Below are 27,349 nucleotides of genomic sequence, written 5' to 3'. Positions count from 1 at the left end.
GAGCACGTTTTAAAATACATTTATTTTATCAATTAGTTATTAACTTTTACTATTTTTAGCAACTTGCCCAATCGGGCAAGTGAGTTGTTAGTTTACATGCCCGACCTTGAGTTTTACTTGCCCCGGGCAATCGGGCAATCCTTATTGTTGAGCCCTGGTGTGTGTGTGTGTGTGTGTGTGTGTGTGCGCATTGGGGCCGAATTCCGCCGTGGGCGACACAGAGCATAGGAGGATTGTAAACGTGCACCGTGTAGAGACAGAACTGACATGCCGTTGTGTAAACAAGATAAATAACATAACTCTTTAGTTAGTTTAATAAAAGGACAGGGTATAGACCTGTTCTATAGGAAAGGTGACCTTAAATGACTTCTGTTATGATCTGGAGCTACATAGAAAATAAAATTAAATAAAACTAACTTGATCTTCCAAAGGGGGGGGGGGGGGTCCAATATAATGGTAGGGGAAACACCGCCGTATGATGACAAAGGGGCCCGGTGGAAAGCAATCACGGATGCAGTCGCGATGTGATGCCCTTATTTACCATGGAAAAGCCGGGGTTTATTCACATGCTGAAAGTTTTGGAGCCCAGGTACGTGCTACCAGGCCGCAAAATTCACTTTTTTTTTTTAGGCCATATCGCCCAGCCCTATCTGAGAGTAAGACGGGTTGGGATGAGAGTCACAGGAGGACCAGCTGACTGTGAGCTTGACAATTTTTTTTTACAGTGCAGACTGGGGAAACAGTCAAACAAGGGCTATTTTCAGTCTGGCAGGCAGTAGTATACTGGGAAGTCACCATAGAGGAAGAGGGAGGGACCTGTGTGGGTGTGTGAGTGAGGTGAGACAGCAGTCGGTCACGTGGGTGATATTGCACAGCGTGCTGCAGATTAGCCTTTAGCATGCTGCAGCCTAGCTTGTTGGGGTGGATGACATCGGACTTAAAAAAGGATTGGTGATTCCAAAACAGGTGGAAATTGTCAATGTAGCAAACATTGCGAGCCCTGCAGAGAGACTGGAGCCAGGTGTGAAAACAAAGGATCCTGCTGAACTTTTCTGACCCACAGCTGTGAGGAGAAAGCGGTCCACTGATGAAGATGGATTTTCCGCAGCTGTTAAGCAACTGTAAAAGTCACCTCGGATTGTCGATAAGCAGAGTCATTCGTCCCAACATGAAGAATTATTCTGTGGATGGATGGCGGCAGTGTTTGGAGCAGATCTGAGAGCTTTGAAAAAAACAGATGTTTCTGGTTATCGAGTCCCCGTCTATTAATGTAGTTGGAGGAAAAAGGGGGTGAGGAGATGCTGAATATGGGGTCTCATGGCTGGATGAGGTGAGCTGAGAGGTCGGTGGAGGAGAACATTCTACTGCAGCAAGACACACTTGGAGGCAGCTAGCTAAGCTAGGTTGTTGTAAGATGGTTAGTAACACCATTACCAGACCAGAAATAGAAGATCACCTGACAACCTACAGGTCTGGTGTTTGGAGCCATTTTGATGGCGAGAGAGAGTAGTGGATAAAAACACATAGAGCTGAGGAACGAGCCACCGCACAGCTACAGACTCTCATTAGCAGCAGTAACACAGTAACATACATGACCCCCAAGCTGAAGCTCGAAGCCACAGACTGAGACTCTCTTTAGCAGCTAAGCCACCAGCAAACAGTCACAGCACATACACACCCCGAACCTGGGAACAAGAGCTGCTGCGTGGCTATAGCCTCTTGCTTAGCAGCTAACGTTGACACAAAGCACACACCCACAGCAGTAAGCAGGATGGCCGATTTAGCCAGAAAGACTGACAGGTCTGTCAGTGACAGCTGTTTAGCTTGTGTTTATATGACTGTGTCTGTAACAGATATGGTTATTCATGTATTTATTAGACTGAAAGAGCTCAGATAGCTCATGGGACGTAGCAAATTTGCCACTGACTCACAGTGGACAAAAGAAATTATACTGATACTATGAGCTCTAATGTCAGTAGTAATGTAATTTTTATATAGTAGGACGCAGAAATTATGAAAAACATTCCAACAGTCTTATTCCACAGTTCAGCACTACAGTTATCTGTCTTTTCATGTTTTAAACTATTATTTTCTAACATGTATAATGTGTTCATCATATAATGTGTTCATCAATCATTGATTTAGCAGACTTATACGAGCCTACTTCAGCCAGACAAAAATTCCTGCTTTGTACAAATAAAACCCCCAAAGCCCACATCATGTTTGTTTTTATACATTTAAAATTTTCAAAACCAAGGAAATATCTCTGGCATTTCTCTGTTTTTGCTGTAACGAAAATGTATTGAACCATGATGCCACTGTATCGTAGGTCTACTAATAGTTAATTGTTCAACTTCAGAAAATAGTTCTGAGTAGGCTTTTTTTTTCCTTTACTACTGCCAATACCAGCATTCCCAGTTAGATTAACAAAGGTATGGAGAAAATTTCAGATGTATATATACAGAGCGTAGTCTGCTGTCATACATTTGGTTGTGTGAGAAATACGACATACCAAACAATATTTCTTTAAATATTTACAGTTGACAAATTTCATCTCATCCACACAGAAATAACTGTTGTCTGTACCTCCATTGTCTATAAATTGAAGAACTCGCTGTCACTCACTTTAAAAATGGAAAGCAAATGAAAATTAGTGTTGAGTATGACATGACTGTTGTATTGATTTTGCTGAATTTACCATGTGAGCCGTAAGTAATTTAACACCCCCCCTTTTTTACCCATCCTGTATTTGTTCATGCCGCAAAGAGCTTGACAATAACTTTAACACAGGCTTTTATTGGAGTATGTACATAGGTTGTGGGTCAACAGAATATAACTTTAATTACTGCCCAGTGAAACAATCACATATATTAGTTGGTAATTCTACGGATCCGTTTGATTTTATTCCATGCATTCTGCAGTTTTCTGTAATGTTGTCTAAACTGCTCTGCTGGTTGGTCTTTGTTCTAGTCTGTCAATAAAATCTTCTTTCAGTCATTTGTTACTAAACGCCCCTCTGAAGTCTTTGCAACTTTTCAGTAACTCACACTCTGCGTCCTTGAACAATGTCCACGTAGTCCTCAGATCGGGCATAGTAGCCCTCTGCACTCAAGGCTCCCCAGAAGTTGCTCCACAGTCGACCAGCTCGAGTTATCATCGGTGCCACAATAGGACTAATGAACAAAGAAAGGAGAGTTACTACTGTATATTTCTTCTTCATACATTTAATAAAAACATAACTCGTGCAAATACATTTTTATAATAGAAATTAAGAGATTTACTATATGTGTTATATGTGTATATGCCCACAGCAGCCCCATGACATAAACTGGCACAAGATTATTGTTACTAATCAATACTGATGAATATACTTACAGGTTTTGTTCAATGAGAATTTTAAGTGTGTTCTCATTCTTTAAGACCACTTCAATGTCCAACATGAAGAAATAGTCACAGTCCTGGTCCTTCCGGCACATATCACTGAAAGGAAGGACAGACGCATGTTGTGTGACATTAAAGAGAAGGGCTACATACACAATACCACTGTCAAGCATTCCACGTATTTGCATGTATTCCAACACTGTGACGCTTAACTTTTGCCTGTGAGACACTGTGCGCACAAAAGCTCCTGCTATTTTCATTTAAGTCACCCTCCATTCAAAAATGTGTTTTCCTTCTGTTTGCGTTCCCTTAAATGTCTGACCTTGACTATACTGACCTGTATCTGTGCAAAGTTTGTCACTAGAGAGGTGTTTTCACATTTCCTTGCTTTACTGCACTGCCCTAAAATCTGAGATTCAAATGTACACCAGGTAGCCAGATAAGGTATGTATCTAATGCGAATGCCAATCACTGTCTAATATAGGAAGAACGTATCAACGGGGGAAAAGACTTCGACTCAGCAACCGCAAAGAAGCCTGAAACTTCCAGCGCAGAGCAGACTGTCAGAGAGACAAAAGTTAGGCCCAATCCCATTTCTACCCCTTAAATCTTCCACTTGGTATTGAGTGCCCTCATTTGCGAGATAACCCTTGATGAGGGAAGTGAGAAATATTAGGGTAGAGATCTTTCCCTAAGAAGACACCACACCACTTCATGCAAATCGGCGTGGCCGACGTGCAGGCATACGTCACACGGTGACGCAAGACACCGGTAGTCAATCAGGTTTGAAAATGCCGGCTCCAGTGCTTGTGCTGTGGCGCGTGCTATGTTTATTCTTCTCCGCTGTGGCGCGTGTTATGTTTATTCTTCTCCGTCTGATGAATCAACAAAGAAGAAATGCTGAAAACAGGAGCCGCCTACGACGTCTTCTAGTTCTGATCGATTTTGTTCGGGAAAGTCGATTTGTTTAAATATTTTGACGCTGTGTTCAACCGAGTTGCTGATGAGTTTACGCTAGTCCAACCATCTGTTGTTTGTATAGCCTACATTCTGATCATACAGTAACAAATTGTTTTCCAAAACTTGCCGAAGTTGCTGACTTCGCAAGGTGTTCTGGGAAATTTCATCCTACACTTTGTTGTAAGTGTGGGTCGGGGCTCCCTTGGACTCTAGGGTGGATTTTAAGTGTTGGAAACCACTTCCACGACCTCAATTCTGTTTTGGGACACCACTAGCTTAAAAGTGAATGCACACAACCAAGTGCAAGTGGGTATTTCTAGGGGAAGTGTGGGTATTGGGACCGGTCGTTAGTATTGGCATAGTGACAGTTTTGACAGTAAACATGGAAGAGTGTACAGCTTTTGGATGAAAACCTGACCAACATATTCGCATTTCATAGCTTTTCATAGGAAAATATATGAAAAATTTGTGAATGCAGCCTGACCAAACCAACGTGAACACACTGTAACATCATTGCAGATATTATTGTATAAAATGTGTAAAAATTCACTCCCCATGCAGTTGTTATTAAAGTTGAAATCACCTATAGAGACCAAAATAGTTTTTTTTTTGTTTTTGTTTTTTACCAGGCTGTAAACATGTTTATTTCTGCTGTATATTTGGGCATTTTTACATAGCATTCTATGGGGACTGACTGGCTTCTGGAGCCAGCCTCAAGTGGACATTCATGAAACTGCCATTTTTGGCATTTCTGAGTTGGCTTAATTTTTTAGCCCAGAGGCTGCCCCATGATCATGGATGGATGGATGGATGGAGAAATGTCCCCTGATCAGCAGATGAATGTTTAAACAACATCACATCTGTGCATCGATCACTCTGTACAGTGAAGAACAACACCTTTTTGACTGGAGAGGGACTTTGAGTAAATGACCACACCGCTTCTCGTAAAGCCTCTCAAACTGCTTCTTTAGAACAGAGAAAACACTACAGGATTTGCACCATAAACCAAGTAAATATAAAATTAACATACACAACTTCTTTCTGTCAATGTGTTAAAGGAACCTTTTCTAATTCTTGAACATTGTCATTTGTTTGTCACATGACCTAAGGCTAATAAGTTTAACATTAAACAGGGTTCCCACACATTTTCATTGATAAAGTTTCAAAACTTTCCATAATTTTTTTAAGGACTAATAAAAGAGAACATTCACAATGGGTAAAATGAAGAACTGTATAGTATACTCCAAATGTTAATTATTTTATCAAAATTAATCAGCAACCTTTTCCAGTCTCTAATAGTTAGTTACGCTCATACTCACTTCAAATACTTAAAACTACAGGCACAGTCATACTAGCACTTACTGTATATCAGTCTGGCACTGATGTTCAAGCATGAGGGAAAAGAAAACTTTTTATACTATCACTGTATTCTTCATGCAATGAATTATAAACTCATTACTGGATGCAAATGTATCCATAGGCATATCCTTTTTTTTAAAGCCTTGGAAGTAGACATAGAAGGTTATCTACAGAGGATTGACAACAACAACAAGACATTTTATTACACACAACACATTCGAGGACTTTTCCAAAACAATCAATGATTTTGACTAATTTCATGACTTTTCCAGACCTGGAATATGTGATTGTGACATTCCATGACATTTCCAGGTTTCCATGAACATGGGATCCCTGGTTAAAGTATTCATTCTAAGGTGACCACATATGACTTTGTGTAACACACTTTCTTTAGAAATACACTGTCATACAGCCAACTACTACGTGGAACTCACAAGCCCAGGTTGCGGGAGGCAGCTTCATCCATCTCCTCTTCAGGCCTGATGAACTTCACCTCCTGATAAAGGCTTCCATGATCCTTCAGGAAAGAGCTGACCTGTTGCTCATGATGAGCTTCCTGGATAGATAGATAGATAGATAGATAGATAGATAGATAGATAGATAGATAGATAGATAGATAGAAAAAGAAGTGCAGAGCAGGAGTCTGAGTTACTACAGACTCTGAAAGCAGCACTAAATAAGCAGATATGAGCGTTGGTGACAGCAAAGTCATGTCATTATGGTATACATTTGTACTACCAGTAGCTTTTTCCACAGATGACAGTGCCCTAGCAAGGGGCTTTTATTCGGACAACAAGCTCTTAAAATCAATCAATCAATCAATCAATCAATTTTATTTATAAAGCCCAATATCACAAATCACAATTTGCCTCACAGGGCTTTACAGCATACGACATCCCTCTGTCCTTATGACCCTCGCAGCGGATAAGGAAAAACTCCCCCAAAAAAAACCCTTTAACAGGGGAAAAAAACGGTAGAAACCTCAGGAAGAGCAACTGAGGAGGGATCCCTCTTCCAGGACGGACAGACGTGCAATAGATGTCGTACAGAACAGATCAGCATAATAAATTAACAGTAATCCGCATGACACAATGAGAGAGAGAGAGAGAGAGACAGAGAGAGACAGAGAGAGAGATGCAGGTAATAACAGTAGCTTACAACAACATTATTGAAAGTAATAATATTATAGTTCTGGCTACTGTGGTACAATAAAAAAAATCAAACAGGTTTACTACCTCTGCCTGTTTTGACTTGGTTTTCACTCTCTTCATATATAAATATATATATATATATATATATATNTATATATATATATATATATATATATATACATATATATATACAGGCTTTTAGGATAGTCACTAAATGTCATAGCTAGTTATGTATAAATTTTTATTTACAGGATAAGTTAGGCTTGCAAGAAACAGGATTCCCACATATTTTCATGGACAACATTTCATAACTTTTTAATGACCTTTCATGAAACCACTATCAGAAAAAAATCTTCTTGCCCCACTTGCCAGACACTTTTCCAACATATCAGAATCAAACTCTATTCAAACATAATTTCAGCTAGCTGGCATACAGTAAGGGAGAGATGGAACATGGAGAGAAAATGAAGAAACATATGTGATGGTAGCAAAGCGTCACTTTGACGTATATTAGTCTGCATTTCGATGATAGCTACAGAAAATTAATCTGCCATTATGTTACATTATGTGGAAGGTTATCCATGGAAGATTACTGTAACAATTTCATTACACACACAACAAAATTCCATAACCTTTCCAAAACTTTCACTGCTTTTTACTAATTCCATGACTTTTCCAGGCCTGGAAAATTTGATTGTAAAATTCCATGTCTTTCCATGTCTGTGGGAACCCTGAAGCAAGTGCAGAACTGAGAGCCTACTGTCAGAATAAATATTTCGTTTGGACTTCGCCTTGTTTTCAGCCTTTTTTTTTTTATACATTCTGGTTACGTCATGCTGCACTCCCTGCTAGTACATGAGTTGATAGTTCCTGTTTGCATTGAAATCAAATTGATTCCACTGATATCAGGACTGTGTTTATGATGTGCATGTCTTTAGATCTGACTGAGTTATGGTTCTCAAAAAAAAGAAAAAAAAGAAAAAAAGAAAGGTTTTGACAACAGTTAATTGGGTTTAAAGGGGTTACTGAACTTTCATTTCAGTCCTTTGTTATGTTCTTTTTTTTCCTTTACAAGTTAGTGTAGTGAATGAAACTAAAAACCCAAATCATTCTTCTGCGGCACAGCTCATTGGCAGCTTTGAAGTAGTTTGGTTTCTTGCAATTCATGCTCTCCATCGTACCAAGATTATCTCCAATTCCAGTAGTTATTAAGACACACCACTTTACATGGCCCGCATGCGCCAGGCTATAAAAGCCCTACCTTGCACATGCACCCACTGATTCATTGATTTCAACCAGTCGGAGTCCACGTGAGAGCAGAAAGAAAAAGAGAGATGAGTTTAGTGTTTTGTCTACTTACCTTAGTTTAGGTTGGAGAGCTGGCCCTCACTGGTCCTTCTCGAGAATAGCTAATCACTGTTTCTTCTTTTTGACAATAAGGAGTGAAACAGTTAAGAGGGGTGCCATGTCCGTGTATTGAAGCTGTCTGTTTATGCACGGTTGAGGCATAGCAGCTGGCTCAAGCCTGACTTAAGCCATGTTTCCACTTACATATGTGACTGCTGTCTGTACATGGATGATGCCTCTAGTGTCCAACGCAGGGAAGTACATTTCTTTACAGATGGATAGAAACCTGATAGAAACTACCTGTACCCATGGGGGATAGGCTAATTTTGTCACGTTTTTCACCATCCAGCAGTCTGGAATATGCAGGACCTTAGTGCTGCACGATTTGATAAAAATGTGCGACTGCAATTTGAGTGGACAATATCCCGATTAGCAATTGCGATTACAGTATAATAAAAAAAAAAGGTATCATTAGTCTTCTTGCTTGATTCAATGTTTCCCCTACATTATATTAGGGGGGCACTGACCTGACCTGACATAGTTATTGTTATGGACAGTGTAAATAACCATGAACAGACTGGGCACAGTCAAACACGCTGCTCACACAGCAGCGCAGCACGACACTGTACCTACAGCGGAGCGAGCCTGTGTTGCGTTCAAAATTGACAAATTCCAGCATGCCATAGCAGCGTGTCAAGTGGGCTGAAACCGAGCAAAGTTGCTCAGTTTTTCATTTGTTATTATATAGTTTGTTATGGAGTCTGTGATTTCCCCGTGACACTTACAAATGTATGCGTAACTGTGCTTGGATGTTGTTTTATGAGGCTCTGGCGGCTTTCAGTTGTCTCTTTGTCTTTAACGTTACACGGCTTGGCTTGGTTACTACTTTTCTCTGTGCTGTCTCAAGTGCTGATATAGATTGGTCGTGCTGCCACGCGACATGGCGACTTTAACTTTTAAAGTTTTACACAGCACGTCTTTCTGTTTAACGTCGGCGTACCTGAATCCAAAGTATCACCATATAATAGACGTTGCGTTTTTTTCGCCACCAACTCAGCCTGTTCATGGTCATGCTCATGCTCTTCTTCAGCGTCCATGTTGGTCACTGCTGCACACCGGGTGGTCACCTGACCATACGTGCTGCACACACCAGGATAGCTTGTGAGCGTGATGTCAACAAACTCCACACACTACAGGAGAGGCAGTCACGTTCACAGGCACACACATTAACATTTATTTACATTAAATTGTAAATAGCAGCCTTTTATGCGGTTATATAATCGCACAGCCTGACTTCGCGATTGCGATTGTGATTAGATTAATCGTGCGGCACTACAGGACATGTAGTTTGTCCTGGAACATTAGGCATGTTTTGTGAAACATGCCTAATGAAGTTGAAAGACCCGAAGCCCCCCGTGACCCTAGGTACTATCACTGATGATGTGTCCAAGAAACTGCATCACAAGATGTATGTAACAACCGTGAAATATTTAATTAAAAAGATGTTTTAACGGCTGAACGAGTCATAATGACAATCTGACTGTATATAATGTATAACCATATTTTTGCAGAATAACATTACTCAGATTCACAATGTGTTAAAACTAGCTAAACAAGTTCTTTTTAATCATGCAAACTCACTTGACAATCAACAGGCAACTGAATTGAAGAAAACAGCCTGTTAGCCAGTTAGCAGCCTGTTAGCTAAACTAGCACACTGTCATACAGTCTTTTCAAAATCCACCACGTAATTTCACTTTTTTTTTTTTTTAAAGATATTTTTTTGGGCATTTTTAAGCCTTTATTTGATAGGACAGACAAGCATGAAAGGGGGAGAGAGAGAGGGAGTGACATGCAGCAAAGGGCCACAGGCTGGAGTCGAACCCGGGCCGCTGCGGCAACAGCCTTGTACATGGGGCGCCTGCTCTACCACTAAGCCACCGACGCCCCAGTAATTTCACTTTTTTAATGTACTCAAGGCAAATTCCAGACCAAAATATTACAGAGGGGACGAGTTTTGCAGGCACATGGGATATCACAGAGATTCCCATAGGAATGAATAGACTTCCAGTTGCCCTCGTCTCTTTGCTTATACGTAAGTGGACACAAGGCATTAGTCTGGGGGGCAGTGTGCTGCTTCCCTCTAGGAGGTAGTTGCTTGCTCAAACCCGACCAGGTCGGGGGGCGGCAGCTCGCAACGTTTCTCGGTGGTTTAGTTGCCTGCTCCAATCCAACCAAGTCGCAGGGCAGCGGGCAGCTTACCTTCACAGTTAGCCGCTACAAGGCGTAGCTGGTTTTCCGTTTTGCACCTGTGGAAGCTTCCCATTTCCTCATTAAAACACATCTCCCTCCAGTATAAGTGTCCCGCTGTCTGGTGTCAAAGGAAAATAATGCATATTGTGGCCACACTCATATCTGTAGGCTCAGGAAAACTATTACAGTTAGCAATACTGTTGCTATAACTAAAGAGTGCACTTTATGGTCGCACTAGCCCATGCGCATCACACTCAAAAAAAAAAATAAATAAATGAATAAATAAATAAAAATAAAGAAAAAATAAAGAGAGAGAGGGAGACGATGACAAGTCAGCAGGGCCCCACTTGTGGAGGCTGTAATGTTAATATGCCAGTAGAGGATGGCCATGATTACTGTGTGTTATGTTTGGGAATTGAGCATGCATTGGCCACTCATGATAATGCAGCTTCATGCATGAACTGCTTCTGCATGAAGGCAAGGCAAAGGGAAGCCTGTTGCCATTCATTTGGCAGACATCTGCCAGCCCGTTCTCAGGGCCTGCAGCCAGCTAAGCGCCCTAGGTTGGCGGGTCCGGTAGTGGCGAACAGGGGCCTATCAGGGCGCTCTTCTGCCTCCACTATTACAGTATCAGCGGGGGTGAGCAGACTGTGTCACATGGGAACGTCCCTGCTCCTGGGTACTTTGCTGGGTTGGATAGGAGCTCCTCCTCGCCCGGGTCAGAGGAGGAGGTAGACATTCTTGGCCTTGGGCTCCTAGAGGACAAGGAGTTGTTCTCAGAGGGGCAGCAGGTGCTTGTGAGGGAGCATGACCAGCAGTCACCTCTCCTTAAGTAAATTATTGGCTGAGCTGCTTTGGCTCTGGGGCTTGACCTGCCAGGTGGCCAGGGTCTCGCCCCTTTCCATTTCGATGATGAAACGGGGGCGACCTGCAAGGTTCCTTGTGCTTCTCCTTTCTGATATCGAGGATATGGTAAGGAGTCAGTTTGCAAAACCGATGGCAGGGGCATGCTGGTCGGGGCTCTGTAGTTGTATGGCTGCTGTTGACATTTGGGGGATGATAGGCTGTGGGCCATTGCCCCCCCATGGATCAGGCTTTGGTTGCCTTGATGGCTCCATCAAAGTCCCTCCGGGGCAAGGCGAATTGCCCGAGTAAAAACTGCAAGGTAATGGATGGTTTGATGGGAAAATGCATGGAGTCATGGCAACACGGGTGCCATACTATCCCTGTACCAGCGCCATCTGGTTGGCCAGCTGGAGGAGGAGTGTAGTACAGATCTAATAGCCGAACTACAACGTGTCTCCTCACTTCTTCCAAAGCTCATGAGGTAGCAGGGTGAAGAGGCTGGCAGTGCTTTGGCAAGTTTTTAGGTGGCCAGGCGCCATCTCTGGCTCTCACAGTCCATGCTGCAGCCAGAGGATAGGGCGTGTCAGCTCAAACTTCCTGTTGAGCCATCTGCCTTGTTTGGGCCTGACACATCCATGATGATTCAGCAGGGCCAGGAATCCCTTCACTGTGTTAAGGAAGTGTCAGGCCCCTTGAAGTAAGGTAAGGGCTGGCAGCGGCATCAGCCACAGCAGCCCAAGCAATCTCAGCCTGCTTGGGTTCAGGAAGATATGTCGGGGCTGGACGCAGCACAGCGTGGCAAGTCTAAATGGGGCCGAAGACGTAGCAGTGGCCAGGGGCCACCCAAGCCCATGCCTCAGTCCTTATGCGGTATCACCCCCAGCCTTCCCTTGCCCTCACGCGACATGGGAGGCTCTGGCGGTATCATTTACAGTTCCAAAGCACTCCTCCTCTGACAAGGGTGGCTGCATTTTCCATCATTGCAGACCACCAGCACAGGGAGGTTTTGTGCTCGGAGATCTTCACTATCATGACAAAGTTGGCTATCAGGGAAGACAAACTCAACAGAGTGAAGTCAGTCAGACAACAGCAGAGAGGCTGCGGTGCAGATGAAGGGAATATAACTTCAAGATTACTCTAGTCAACAACAGCTACGCTTTTTACTATAAGTAAGTGCGATAAAACCTCTGCCAACCAAGCCAATACTTAATCAATACATGTGATCAGCATGTAGAAAGCCATATTTCAATCTGCTCTGTTCGCAGTCTCTCATTCACTGCTATTATGATTAACGATCGCGGTCGACACAAGCACATGCTAACAGCAAACTGTTAAAGACAAACTAAAATGAAAGCTGTCTGTATGTAGGCTAACACTTTATCTTAAAATGTACCTGAGGCAGCCGACCTGCAGACAGTGAGTCTCCTAGGTAGAGGGGGGACAGCAGTAACAGCGCCAGGTCACCATCGGTCGGGCATCCCTCCTCCTCTTTCATCTCTCGCCAGCGTGTGAAAGCCGGGCCAATATTAATCCTTGTTTGAGCTCTTTATTTTATCGCTCTCCCATTTTCTTTTCTTTGTCTCCTCGGACAACACCTTCATCTTCTTCCTTTTCTTTGTCGCTTCAGCCACGACAACCACGTCTAACTTCATTCACCTCGGTTTCGGCTACGCTACTCTAAAGAGAGGAGGGGGATATGACGTATGCCGTAAAGCAGCCAAATTTTGTAGTCTTTTTTGTGTCTGGGTTCCTACCCGAACCCCGAAACTGCATAGTGCCAGTGCAAGTGAAACAACCTATTGTGAGTTGATGTACATCACAAGGATCTTGGATATATATTTTGAGGGCTCAAAAACTACATTGTGTTGCTTTAAGATTTTTGATTTTTCACATCGATTACCCCAGATGGGGATAATTCACATAGTTATGATATAACTGCTGGGTGGAGAGATAATCACCTCACTCAGAGAACCAAGGTTACAGTGTAACCAAGCAACCAGTAATAATGGTGACCTCAACTTTACATTCAGATCTGAACTCATAGGGAGTCAGGACATGGCCTGCAAAGACTTAAAAAGCACACTAATGGGCAACTGACACATTTATAGACTTAACCCCTTTACAGGGCCAATATCCTACATTCCAAGACATGGAAATCAAAGTTACACACAGGGAACAAACATAACTTTTCAATGCAAAGTTAAATCTACAGAGCAAGTGGGCAAATAATTCCTGAGAATCACTGAAATGTATCGATATTGAACCCCCTGGACAGCAGACTGTAAAACAAAGAGAAGCCAAAAGGTCTTTTTTTTCTCCTGACAGGATTACAGAATGGAGCAATGCCTCTGGCCACGCTGTCACCAGGCGCAGAGGAATAATGTTATGGTTGATCTACAGACCACTTTGGCTCTAGCATACATTATATCCCCACAGGCTCATCTAAATGAGTATATCTGGCTATGCTGCTGTTACCTTGTTGTAGATGAAGAGTTTAAGTCTGTTCTTTGGATACTGGAGCTTCAGTAGGCGCTCAAAGAACACTGTCACAAAAGGGGTGGGCTGCTGAATGAAGATGCCAATAACCACCAGAGGGTACTCACTCTCCTGTTGGAAAAAACAAGCATCATAGAAGTTCCAGGAGATTATTAATTCTATTTGGCACCAAATGTTGACGGAACAAAACACCTGAACTGTTAAAACCATTCTTAGTACCGATTAAATTCAATCAGGGGATGTGATCACAAAAGCCTGTGAACAGACCTTCAGAGCTGTCAGTGGGTGGAGGTCCTCATGACACACTGTGCATCCTGTCTCAAATGTCCATGTGTTGGGGATGTAGTTACCCAGGTAGTTGATCTGGAGCTGGAAAACAAATAAGTGTTCTTGTTGGTTATCATATTTCAATCCAATGCCCCGTGCCTAGTAAAAGAAAATAGCTTTAAATGTCTTAACAACAACTACAAATACTTTGACTGGCTGATTTACTGGACACAAATATTCTTAAATAATATTATTGGCAGGAAGAATAAAAGATGGATCATGAATGCTCCTTTAACCTCGAACCCTCTGGGTGGGTGGGCAGGTGTACATGTTTGATTGACAGGCAGGGCACCAAGACACACTGTCACAAACCTGTAGCTTACAAGCCACAAACAAACAATGGGCTCGTTTTTGAGCCAGGGCTGCACAGATTTGATCACCAGTGATCGCTGCACAGTGCACGCTGGTTAGATTTGTCTCCGACTTCATCCTGACTTGCTCTGACATCATGCTAAAGTGGACAACGATATTCTCACAAGATCTAGGCAGCTGCAGTTTTTAGAGCCAGGCACTGCAGTTGCTCTCCATCGACTGCATGACCCAGGGCATGATGGGAATCACCTGACTCTCACCTGATCTAAAAGCTGATTGGCTTAGATGTTGACTCAACAATATGACGTTCATTTTTGTTGAATTTTAGGGATTTAGATGTTATTTGTCGAATTTGAAGGTTTATTCTCTTAACAGAATACCTGTTGTTACTGATGGAGACGTCTGGGAGTCACAGACTAAATACATTTATCATAGACTACACAGAGTCTATTGAATTTTAACACTGGACTGTTTTAATTACTGAAGTATTTTACAACACAGAGACTTGCAGCAAGTGAGATGTGAGGATTCTTAAAATAACATCTATACAGATGTGAAGCCCTGACTATGTCTGACTGATTTTTAATGAAAGCCGTTGTCTTATACTTCTTTCCTCTGTGTTTGACTGTTAGACTGATGTTCAGTTTAGATGTAGTTGAGGGGACAGGTCTGCTTTGCAGCAGCAAACTGATATGATGCTGATGCACCTGACAATTCATGTAAAATGGAGGTTGAACTATGAATAAAAATTACAGATCGCATGTAAAGCATTTCAGTGGGCTACTGTGTCGTTATTAAAACACTTGAAGATTTACAACAAACTGATATGTGGGTCTGATAAAACTTTTAATAAGTCAGCATCAAATCAAACAGGATATGAGTTTACTTGTGACTTCCTGTACAGACTGAAAGCTGCTGGAAACCTAGCTTGTTACTTTTGTGGACCCTACTGCGCTACTCGGTCAATTGATCAGCTTCACTACTGAAAAGCTATTTGCCTCAGAAAGTAGAGACGTTACCACCACGCTACTGAGAAATAAGTTCGTAACGTCGCTACGTGTAGTGACACTACTGCCCAACACTGGATGTAGAAAAAAAACAAAGTGTCACCAAGGGGCATGTGGACCACTCTGAGTAACAGGCTGACTGCTGATAGTGCCCTGTGCTTCCACCTCTCGCTCCTCCACAGCTCCATCCCCTCACCCCAAAAGTCACTTCTGGCTCCAAAAAACAACAACAAAAAAACAAGATGGCCGAAGTGCTGAACTCGAGGCTTCACAACGGGAGTCTATAAACCAGTGGGTAATGTCACAGTAGCATGGTCCATTATTTTTACAGTTTATGAGTGTCACAACAGTTTCAGACTAAGTTCAGACAAAGTGTGAACAGAATCACTGAGTGAACACCCGCATGTACTGCTGATCTTGCCTGAAGTTGCTCTGATGGTTAGCTTTATCGGGCTACAGTGTTTAGCATGTGATTTTTGGATATGGTTTGACAGGTCAGTACCTTCGTTGGTCCGTTCCCATGGATGATGACAGGTAGGGTGTCATGCAGAACATTCCTGGCTCGTACCCGTCCATCCTCAAACTTCAGCACCACTTCGTCTGGAAACACACACATACACATTACGCAGTGATCAATGTTTATGTATTTCACAATGGTTCTAATGGGTTACAATTAATGATGTGGTAAAAGACATATGCACCAGGAGTTAGGTCGTATACACTGTTATGTCCCTTTTCAACAGTCACGGGCTGGCTTGAAGGTGTGTCTATATACTGATGATGGCTTGTCTTGAGTGATGATGTTCAAATGCAGTGGACTGATCCAGTCTAGATTATGTTGGTATGAGCCTGTTGTTTGCAGCTCTGCATCAACATCGCACTGTGGCTGTTTCTGCTTTTACTTTCCTCCTATTATTAGACTTGCCTTTATTGAAGAGAAGCTGCTAACAAAGTTCCGCTAATTCAGTATTAACACATTTCATTTCCTATAGATTCTTCACAGTAAAGGTCCCCCATTATTTTATGTAAAAACTTTTATTGTGAAGCAGCAAAAAAGGAAATGTTGAGTTTTCGAGCTGCAACTTCACACAACTTCTAATACAGCTGACAGTGAACATGAAACTGTAAAATAAAGCAGATATCTAAAGTAAAAACTGGATGCAGGAGAGAAACTAAACTCCAAACCACAGAGATTCAGTTAGAAGCTACAAAAGTACTGAGAGCTGAACACACAGAGACTTTTACAAACGCCTTTCTCTCTGGTCTCCTGCAGACATAGGTGAGGAGAGTCTCACACGCTTGTTTGGGGGGGAGAAGGGGGGTTGTTGGGGATTGGCTGTGGTTGTTGAGACATCACTGCTATCCGCTTGCAGGCGGGCGGCCCGGCTTTTGGACCTACTCCAGAGAAGGTCCATCTCTGGAGCGGCTTGGCCTGACTCAGCGCAGCCAAGAGTAAAAATGGAAAAAGTGTATTAGTGACCGCTCCTGTGTGGATATTAGAGCGTCTAACATAAAGTTGTGCTTTGGTGAAAAACAGTTATGTTAAACTGACATAATGTGACACATTTATTGTGTGTCTGCTGTACTCAAAAACTTTATGTTACTGTATTGTACTAAACTAAAAGTTTTGAATGCAAGCTGTTTCCAAGAAAATTACGTTGAGTGAGCAAAATGGGGTTTACAGTGTGGACACAGAGTTAGCTTGTTTTCTGTTGGACAGGTAGGTGCCAGTGGTAAGCTTAGCCGGCTAAAGTATCGGCTTTTCCTTGACCACAAATATAGCCTTCTGTGATGGCCTCGGCCATGTTGTGTTTTGCTGGCCTCTCTGTGCTCCTCCCTTCCCAGGTTCTCCCTGCCTGTCTCCCTCCCATCTCGTCAGGGGATTCACCTCACCTGTGGCCTTGTCTATAAAGGCATGGCCATTCTAAGATGGCTCTCTCTCTCCTTCCTGGATGGCTGGGGCCTCCAGGCAACCCCAGCGTTGTTTGGTTTGGTTTGGGTTGTGTTACGTTGGCTCTTTTGGTTCCTTATGATTACACACATACACCTCATACATCCAACACCTCTCACCACACCACTGATTACTGATCTGCACTTAAATCTTATTCTTTAAATAAATCTTTGGTTAATCTAACTGGTTGCTGTGTGGTTCTCCCTCTTTTGTTGTGCTCTTAAACGAGCTGGGCATAACACCTTCCTATATAGCTTGCAGTGTACATACAAGCAGTGTGGGGAGGAGGGGTCCTGAGGGAGTCCATTCATACCTACAGACTCCTGGTATTGTCACATCTCTCTCTCAGTAAACTAACAAATTCTTTCCCCTGCTTCAAAAGAAAAAAAAAAATGCTGCAGACACCGCAGACAGTTCAGCTCATGTCTCAACCTGCAGCCCTGCCTAAATCATTGCAGCTCTGAAACCTGTAAGGTGATGATATATCAGTAATTTATTTACCAGATTAGTGACTGGACAGAGAGAGAAACACAGGAAAGAGCCAGAGAAGAAGTTAAATGCTGGTTACCAACAGGTTTTCTGAAAGACTTGTAGCTAGTGTAATTTTCCAAAGCAGTGTGAAGACAAGTCATTACATAAGCAGCTACAAAACAGACACAGTACTCTTACTGTTACACTGTGGACTGTTAACACACTAATTCAATATCTGCCCATGAAGTGGTCTCAGTCAATATATTACCAATAATAGCATAATGTCAATTAGGGATGCACTGCAATATTGTCATGTCATTTGTATCTACAGATATTAGCTTAAATATTGTTGGGGAATGAACTGAACCACGACTGTGTGTACCTTTACACCCCCACTGCTCAATAGCTCATACAGAGTGCACAACCAGAGATCATCAGCGGGACAGGATGCTGGTTAGTGTCACATGTTGTAGATGGCATGAAGCACTCTCGAAATAAGTTGCCTTGTGGATACCATACCATGCCAAATGGGGAAAATATATTGATTTTATTAAAGGGCCATGATCTTTAAGAAAGCTGCCTTTTATAGGACCACGGTACACCCCCTTGACTAGACTGTGCACCTACCAAGTTAGATCTAGTGCGATGTGGTGAAGTAACCTTTACTCCTGCTGTCTAAACCCACCATTTAAGACTATAACTATTAGACAACTGAATGCCTTTGAACATGTTTTGTTTTATTGTTGTTTTACTGTAGGTGGATATCCTGTTAGGGTGTCTGTATTGTTTTGTTTGTTACTGTAACGTAAAAAAAAAAAAAAAAAAAGTTGCCTTGTGGCTGATAAGAAACATACCATTTCTTAAAGGTGTTATCGGAAGGGTGCACTTAAGCAATATTACATGAGAGGGTGTGCTTTAATGTCATTTGTGGCATGACAGTGATGCAGTCAGGACGTATCACTGAAGTGCCACAAATGATATTTACGCACAACCTCAAATGTAATATTGCAATTACACAACTATTACCAACAAAATAAAATATATAATCAAAATGTATTTATGTCGAGGGGCTATTAGCTCTCAAAATAAAATAAAAATTAAAAAAAAACATCTATTTTGTAGCAGTTTTGAAGCCTTCTGGTATTTGCCCTGACAGTTACAACATTTTGTTAAAATCTAAACTGGACATGTGAAGGCTTCTTCTCTGGGTCATGCCATCTGGAATGGTGGCTGAGACTGCATGTTCTTTGTTCACCAAACAAAGGACAGTAATTTGGCCCTTATCTCCACAGGAAGCCTCATTCTCACACCTAAGTGAGAAACCAGTCTTCAAACCTGATTAGGCACTACTGACACAGTGACATGTCACTCTGTGATGTCACCAAGCACACTTAAAGGCTAGTTCACATTACACGATTTTCACCCAGATTTTGCGTCACGGAGACTCGTAATCTTTCTTTTCTTTTCATACCTGGCAACGTGTGTTTCTGTCATTGGGACTCTCGCCAACTGCGTTATGACTTGTGTGCGCACTAGGAGTGACCCCGAATAGTCGATGATTCGGTGATTCGATTCGGAGAAGTCTGATTCGACTGCCAGTCTCGCCGTCGAATCGTCGCAAAATGTGGTTATGAAACAAGACCGTACCATTCTGACTATATGGGGGTGCTCACTGCTGCTGAACATCTTGATTTGACATAGAATGTATTTGTTTTCTAGTAATTCATGATATATAGCCTATTTTGATACAAACATCAGCCTAATTTCTGTTAATAAAAAATTGAAAATGACGAGTGCGTTTAATCAGTAGGCATAATCATTACTACGCATGAATAAATCACCCAGTCGCTCGATCCAAATAAGCGGAGGTGAGTGAGTGCGCTGCACGACCATCAGAACAGCATCGAGGCCTACGGTGATTTAAAGTTAAAGTCCCACTGATTGTCACACACCTGAGTGTGTGAAATTTGTTCTCCGCATTTGACCCATCCCCTGAGAGAGCGGTGAGCAGCAGCGGTGCCGCGCTCGGGAATCATGTGATGATGATTTACGGTGGCGGAGCGCATAAACAAACACTCTGGAGGAGGTATGTGTTCTCAAATCAAACTTTTTTGAAGGATTATTCATTTACCTGAAGTGTCTTGAAACGAATTTCACCGCTGATTGTTTTCTTGATAGACTCTGATTTTTTATTTGGCTACTTTATTAACGACGTGGCCAAACAATTGAGAGAGAGAGTCAGAAAGAAGGAAAACTGTTTCTAAACCTTTTGATGATGTTTTTGGATGTTTATTTGTGAATGAAATGGCAAGTTCTGACGAGTCAGAAACGACTCCTGTTAAAGACATGGATGAGGCTGCAGCGCGTCTGCGCTCATCTAGAGCATCATACCTTGATGAAGTGAAAGGAATAAAGATAAAGATAAAATGATAACCCTTTTACTTTTATAATTATTATCTCATTATGCCAACTGAAGAATTAAATTTGTTTATTTGGATGTTTTAGTTCTGACGCAACGGAAACTGACGCAAATGAGCTCATGAATCAATGAGGGGGAAAACAACATGATTTGACGATTAGTCGGCTAAAGGAAAAATCTGTCAAATCAGATTCGACTATGAAAATTCTTAGTCGGGGACACCCCTAGTGCGCACACCACAAGATTTCTCCAGGCAGCAGAATTCCTTTTAAATCTACGTTCCAACTGCACCCCCAGTACTCTTTGTATTGTGGACCTCATAGAAATTGCCCTCACGTGGTGGTGATATTAACTCTCTCGTTGTCAAAAGAGAAGCATTGTGGATATATACCCTGGACACTTTGGCTCCTAAAGGGCTCGATGTGGTTCGATTTGAGGCCCTTTCTGTGACTTTGTTGGCTTTGGGTATTGTTTCCGTTTTTCATTCTTCATTGTGATATGTGTCAAGGAACCTATTACCACTGCTAGCTTGTGTTGACATTGTTCCCTCAGTAGCTGGTCTTATGTTTCATTTGGTATATTCTTCCACTACTGTGTGAGCCATGTTCACATGTTATTCTACACATGTTATATCACTGTGGTTTTGATTGATAATCACTACTTCCATGTTAGAGGCGCCTCTACAGTATTTTTTTTTCCCTTTTGATATCACGTGATTTCATGATGGTCTCTACCTGATGCTTCCATGATGTGATATTTAAAGTGTGTTTTTGGCAGGTCTTGTACCTGCCAAAAAATTTTTCTAACATTTCTGTAAATAGGTATATGGTTATTACTGTGATTTTTGGTATGTATCAATGTAATTTTTTTATGCTTTTGTACAAATGTGTTTAAATTATGTGTGTATATATAATCAGCTGTAAAGACTAATCATTTTTACACCTGTGGTTGATAACATGTTTTGTCAGGTGACCCTAGGGGTTGTATATATGGAGGTGTGTCTCCACACTCATTTCATGTCTAATGAAGGGCAGGTGCCCGAAACGTTACATGTGGTGATATACCATTAAAGTGACAGAGATGAAGGAGCAGTTCCTGGTGTGCGGACTTCATGTTCATTTTTGCACCACTGACACAGTGACATGTCACTCTGTGATGTCACCAAGCACACTTAAAGGCTAGTTCTTCATTACACTAGGGCTGTCAACGAATATTCTAAATTCGAATTTAAATTCGAATTTGAAAAAAAAATGGACCTTCGAATGTGAAAATTGATATTCGATTGTGGAGGAAAAAAAACAAGCAGTTCTGCTCCCAGCTGTTGTCTCCGTCACCCGGCTTGACACATTCGCTCGCGGCTCGCGCAGAAAATAGACCAGACGCCGAAACGATCGCTGCAGGGCGCGAGCTGCTCACGGTCCGGCGCTTCGAGGCTATTCGCAGCGCTTCCGCGGGCGGTGTGGCCACGGGTCAGAGAGGGGGGGCGAGCGAGAGGTCCGCGGTCGTTTATAACGTAATGTTATAGATAATTGTTTTATGTGTTTTAATGTGTAGGTATGTAAATGTTTTCAAAGACGTTTATGTTGAAATAAAAATACCTACAAGTAGTTATGTTTCCTTGTATTAATACATATACAAGTATGTTTCCTTGTATTAGTTTGCCCTCTTGTGGACATAATGCGGAAAAAAAAATATTCGAATGGTTCGAACCTATGAGTTATTTTTAGAAGGAATATTCGAACGTCATTTTTGAGTAATTTTGACAGCCCTACATTACACGATTTTCACCCTGATTTTGCGTCGCGGAGACTATCGTAATCTTTTGAGTGTTCATACCTGGCGAGTGGTGACGCGTGTTTCTGTCATCAGGAGTCTCACCAACTGCGTTACGACCTGTGTGTGCACACCAAAAGATTTCTCCACCGAGCCCTCGCCGACAGATCCCCAAATAACGTGGTCATGTCACCAAACTACGTTTTTTAACAACACATTGTAAAGGCATGGATATTCTTCCCAGTGTGAATCAGATCTGCCTCCAGGGCCTGGGTCCAAACACAATGCACTCCCCGTGATCTTGTGGATGCCACCATTGTTGTTGTTGCTTGCCGGCTTGTCAGTGTTGCCAGATCATGAGAGAGAAACAAGCAAGCTATGGAAACAAGCCCAAAAGAAGCAACTTTCTTCAAATCTTTATTGTATTCTTTCCATATTTTGCCCACTTGTTAGCGAAATAGTTAAAGAACCTCCATTCATTGCACAATTCAAATGTGAAAAGTCTCATTGACTGACTGTCACCTGTTTGTATGCGGATAAGGAGAGGGGCAGAGGGAGTGGAGCGGTGGAAACATCCTGCAGTCCGACATACTATCATGCGTTTAAATCACTTATTAGACGAATATTTATAGAGAAAGGCGACGTTTAGAGAGCAAGCCCAAATAAGCAACTCTACTTTAGAAACAAGCTCAAAAAAACGCAACCCGCTACTACCAATATTTGTAAGCGACTTTACAAAAAAACAAACCCAAAGTCGCGGCTGATAAGCAGACCTGACAACCCTGTCCTCCTCACATTTCTTCCGTCATCCTGCGTGCTGATGTGGGACGTATCCCGCCTCTCATTGGCTGATGCTCTTTGTCAGTCGTGTCAGACTTCTCCAGTTTTCTAGCATGCCAGATATCCAGTCCCAGTCGCAGACGAGGGGGCGACTTGCTCGTAGGCTTGTTCACACATGAGGACTCGTCTTGGCAGACTATCTGCCGACTCACCTCTGACCCAAGGTGGCTTTCAAGATCCTCTGCGACGTCAAAATCGCGGTGAAAATCATGTAATGTGAACTAGCCTTAAGGAGAATTCTGCTCTCCATCAGACTCTGAAACTCTCTTGTCCTCTTTCTCCTGATGGGCTCCTACTCCTACACCTCTGCAGAGGTAGGACATCACACAGGACGGCCTGGTACACCCTTCCCCCATTCTCTCACTGCTGCCTGCTTACAGCAGAAGCAGAATCTGGAGATCAGAAAAGTTAATATGCCAAACATAAGGTTTGCAACTAACTTTCCAGCAACAAGGAAAACCAAGTTGAGCTAACACCCCAACGTCTAACAACCCAGAGCGACCGGCCTCCTCGGATCTGCACCCTCAGAACAAGGACACAGCAAAGACTGCTTGTGGAACCACAGTTCTTTCCAGCCTTCAACTGTCGGCTAACAAAAGCAGCACACCACAAAGCAACTCTTCCATCCATTCAAGGATTGATAATGTAACATCTGGGCATAGCATCATACAGTTGTACAGACTAAGTGAGACGGTTTAACTTTGTCAATTGTGATTTAATGCTGTTTCTGAGTTATTGTTGTGATTGATTGCAGTTAGGCTATTGGTTAGCTGGCTTCACCAAAGCTAAGGGATGTTAGTTTGCTAATGCTTTTCACAGACAGAGTCTTACAAATTGGCTTTCAACATAGCTACACCCTAAGAGGAGACTCAAAGTTCCCACTTCTTTTCCTTTGTTTTTGTCCTGACCACATGGTCAGGCAAAACCTCTCCCGATCTGAAGCCATTTTTGATTCGCCATCTTGTAGTTTTCTGTTGTCAGCAATTTTCTTTGTAGGCCAGAGGGCCTATGTTTCACACACTGACCTTCTCTCTCTCTCTCGCATACACACACTCCCACATACACATATATACACTCATGCTTGTATATAGTTAGTTAGTTAGAATTTGTGTGTTTTGTTGCTTTGCTTTCTTTATGAATAAATATATTTGGAATCATACCTGTTGTCTGTTTAATATTGCACAAGAGTGAATGAATAGTCAACCGTCGCTATGTCAAGAACTCCAAAATCCTTCAGCCTTTACTATTAATATGGTAATTTTGGTTATGGTTATTTCTTAAACTATTAATAAAAATTCCAAATTGCTAGTTTAGTGAACTTTATGAGACTGATATCATTACCTGGCTATCATTTTTCCCTTTTTGGGAATGGTGCCCCACAAGATGATTTAATGTAAATTAAGTCACATTATTTAACATAATTAATAATGATTAGTATTCATAATTATTAATTATTTCCAATAGCTATTTTGATACTTTAATTGAAGATCTGTTTGATGTTAGATCACAACAAATACGGCCCATGTTAAGGCTTAGATCCCAAGACATTTCTAACATAGCAGTAGAGACCTCTGGAGCTAATAAAACAGGCCCTGTGTGTTGGAGAACGCTTCAGTTGTTGCAGTGTCCTTGCTTCATAAACTTCACTGCCTGGACCAAGAAACAAAATTCAAGGCACTCACCGAGGGCTCCATGAAGGTTCTGGAACAATCTGCATTTGCTGTCCAGTGTGATATTTATGGATTTCTGAAACATGAAAACACATTGTTTTCACTGAATCTGTTGCAATCATATCAAATAGCATAAATTCACTACTGAAATAGTGATTCTCAAATAAAAACTGGAGATGTGTCCAGCATAAACAAATAATAAAGGCTGGGTCAAAAACAGTAAAGGGGATAAAACAACTTGGATGTAGCTCACAAGGTACACTGAGTATAAGCAGTATCAGCACTAATTCTAACAATAATACAACAGAGTCATGTCATAATCATCATTCTGCTATACACTTTCTCCTTAACACTAATACTGTTTTCATTCACTAATTAATTTCAGTCACATCTACACTTTTGTTGTTTTTTTGTTGTTGTTGTCGTTCACTATTAATCTACCATCAATAAAACTGAACATGCCCTACAGATGTTTCAAATTAAAAGCCTTCCAGGAACAGGAGTGATTATGCCAACTGAGCTACTGGAAGGCCTTTAATGTGAACCATGTCTGCAGAAAGTGCTGAGTGTCATTGACACACTTAACAGCCCTTTAAAAAACTGCAGAAAGGAACTACCAGAAAATAGTGTTTCTGTCAGAATGAGTGCTTTGGAAATTTAAATTGCACCAAACTTGTCAAATCAGGCAAAAATAGAGGAAGAGCTGAGTTTGCATCAACAGCGGATGAAAACAGAAGCAGATCAGTAAACAGGGAGGCTTCTTGCTAAAATATGATGTAATATGCTTTTAAAACAGGGAAAGTATAAATACTAAATGCCTGCCTGTCTCAAATAAAAGCCTGGTTCTTTCTGAAAATGAGGCCACTGTTTGAGAATTATATGTAACATAGTAAAACATCACAGAGGAATTGTAGATATAGCCGGTGTCTATTCCTAAGCCCCTTTTACACTGCCTGTTCAAGATGGGAATATCTCACTGTTATGCCGGCCTTGCCATTCTGTGTATAAGGTACAATCTCAGAATGGCGGGACAAAGTTGTCTCGCCTCTGAGCCAAAATGATGTCTGTATAAACCAGATAGCCGGCAGGACGGGATCATGGTGGTATTTTGACGACGTGTTATGTGTGTAACCCACTGTGGGAGATTTAAAAAGTAGCTGTTGGCAGTTAGTGGCTAACTCAAAGAAGAAGAAAATATCTGTTAATTAGGAAAACGATGAGGTCCGGGAGGTCCGGGAGCTCCTTACCCTCAGCCGCCATATCACTGGGATGGTAAATGATTGTTATTGTTTATAAAGTGCTATCGACACGTATGTTATATGTCACACTAGAGGCTGAGGCTATTGTGTTAGATGTCACACCTGTTATGCCTCTTTTCATTTCAAGATGTTGGCATGCTGTCTACAATCACACACGGGAGCAGCATGATTCCAACGTAAATAAATAAATAAAGAAAGAAAGAAAGAAAGAAAGAAAGAAGGGACTTCGTAGAGACTCTGTAGTGCCATCTCTTTGTAAAAAGGGCGAGTGTTAGTGGGTGTGGTGAGGGCAGATTTGCTGATGGGTAAACCAGCCTTTCCTTACAAATCTGTAAATGCTGGGGAAGTGCTGTTTTTAAAAACACCCAATAGACACTATTACATTAACAACAGATATGATTAATTAAACTTACCATATCAGTACCCTACAGCATTGATGCTTTGATGGAATAGATTAGCATGTTTCACTGAATTCCATGCATGTTTCACGACAGTAGCAGCACTAACGTTACTCTGTGCCATTAGCCTATGTTCTGATGATGTGCTGTAATATTATTTGAAGAAAAAAGTGTCGCACACTCTGGCTCCATATGCAGTTTTTTTTGATAATATTATAGTAATATTATCATACAGGAATTTGCAACCTTAAGAACTACAGGTCCTTGGAGGCTCACAACTCTTTTATCAGTGGCTAACCCATCAAACGTCTTTTAGATAAAGTGTTAGATCCTTTGGTTTAACCAGAGACAGCCATGAAATCGCCATTTCCAAACCCATCAAACTCCATTTAAATAACAGTAATTTTAGCATGTAAAGAGATAGTGTATTTCAACATCTAACCGGGTGGATTAAGGGTTTATTTCAACCAAACCAGAGTTGATGATTGTAGAAACAGCGGAAAGATAAACCAGGATTATTTTTGTAGGTTTTATTTTGTCAACTCTAAATAAAGTGTAGCAACAATCATTTCAAAAACTCTGGGTTTTAGTATTAGTATAATGTTTACATCCCTTTAACTTAGACATATCCCTGACGGACTAAGTAAAGATGATACCTGTCTGCGCAAGATCTTGCTGGCAGCAAGTAAAAAGGTCCTCACAAAATACTGGCTCCAAAAATACTTTCCATCTGCTAGCCTTTTTGTTAACATTGTTAAACACCTACATCTTCTAGAACTGATGACCTACTCCATATGACTTAAAATGATTATTGTATGTGCCATATATAATATTTCCCCTTCTGTTCCTGAGATATGACATTGAATGATGGCCAGATCGGCCAAAAGTGATTTATGCAGAACATTATGATGTCACGGTAAAGTTGACCTTTGACCTTGTTGATCTAAAATGTCAGCACTTCATTATTTTATCCTGTTAGACATTTGTGTGAAGTTTTGTCATAATTAGCATATTAATTAGTGAGTTAAAACATATTTTGACCTTGGCATTTGACCTTCAACCACAAAATTCTAATCAGTTAACTCTTCATTCCAAGTGGACATTTAAGTCAAATTTATTTATGAGTCAA

The 27,349-nt window shown here is 41.6% G+C and overlaps 1 protein-coding gene across 1 annotated transcript in view; it reads right to left on the bottom strand.

Moving 5' to 3' along the window:
* Nucleotides 1-27,349, bottom strand: part of plod1a (procollagen-lysine, 2-oxoglutarate 5-dioxygenase 1a) — a 75,685-nt gene that overhangs the window by 32,119 nt on the left and 16,217 nt on the right. The window contains exons 6-12 of the mRNA XM_050064621.1: nucleotides 24,576-24,639; nucleotides 15,942-16,039; nucleotides 14,061-14,162; nucleotides 13,773-13,904; nucleotides 6,135-6,256; nucleotides 3,376-3,480; nucleotides 3,048-3,173 (exon numbers count right to left, since the gene is read on the bottom strand). Of these exons, the coding sequence (XP_049920578.1) occupies nucleotides 3,048-3,173; nucleotides 3,376-3,480; nucleotides 6,135-6,256; nucleotides 13,773-13,904; nucleotides 14,061-14,162; nucleotides 15,942-16,039; nucleotides 24,576-24,639 (749 nt within the window). The remainder of the gene's footprint in view (nucleotides 1-3,047; nucleotides 3,174-3,375; nucleotides 3,481-6,134; nucleotides 6,257-13,772; nucleotides 13,905-14,060; nucleotides 14,163-15,941; nucleotides 16,040-24,575; nucleotides 24,640-27,349) is intronic.

The sequence above is a fragment of the Epinephelus moara genome, chromosome 16 (assembly GCF_006386435.1).
Source record: "Epinephelus moara isolate mb chromosome 16, YSFRI_EMoa_1.0, whole genome shotgun sequence".
Classification (NCBI taxonomy): domain Eukaryota; kingdom Metazoa; phylum Chordata; class Actinopteri; order Perciformes; family Serranidae; genus Epinephelus; species Epinephelus moara.
This window is presented reverse-complemented; position numbering and strand designations above follow the sequence as displayed.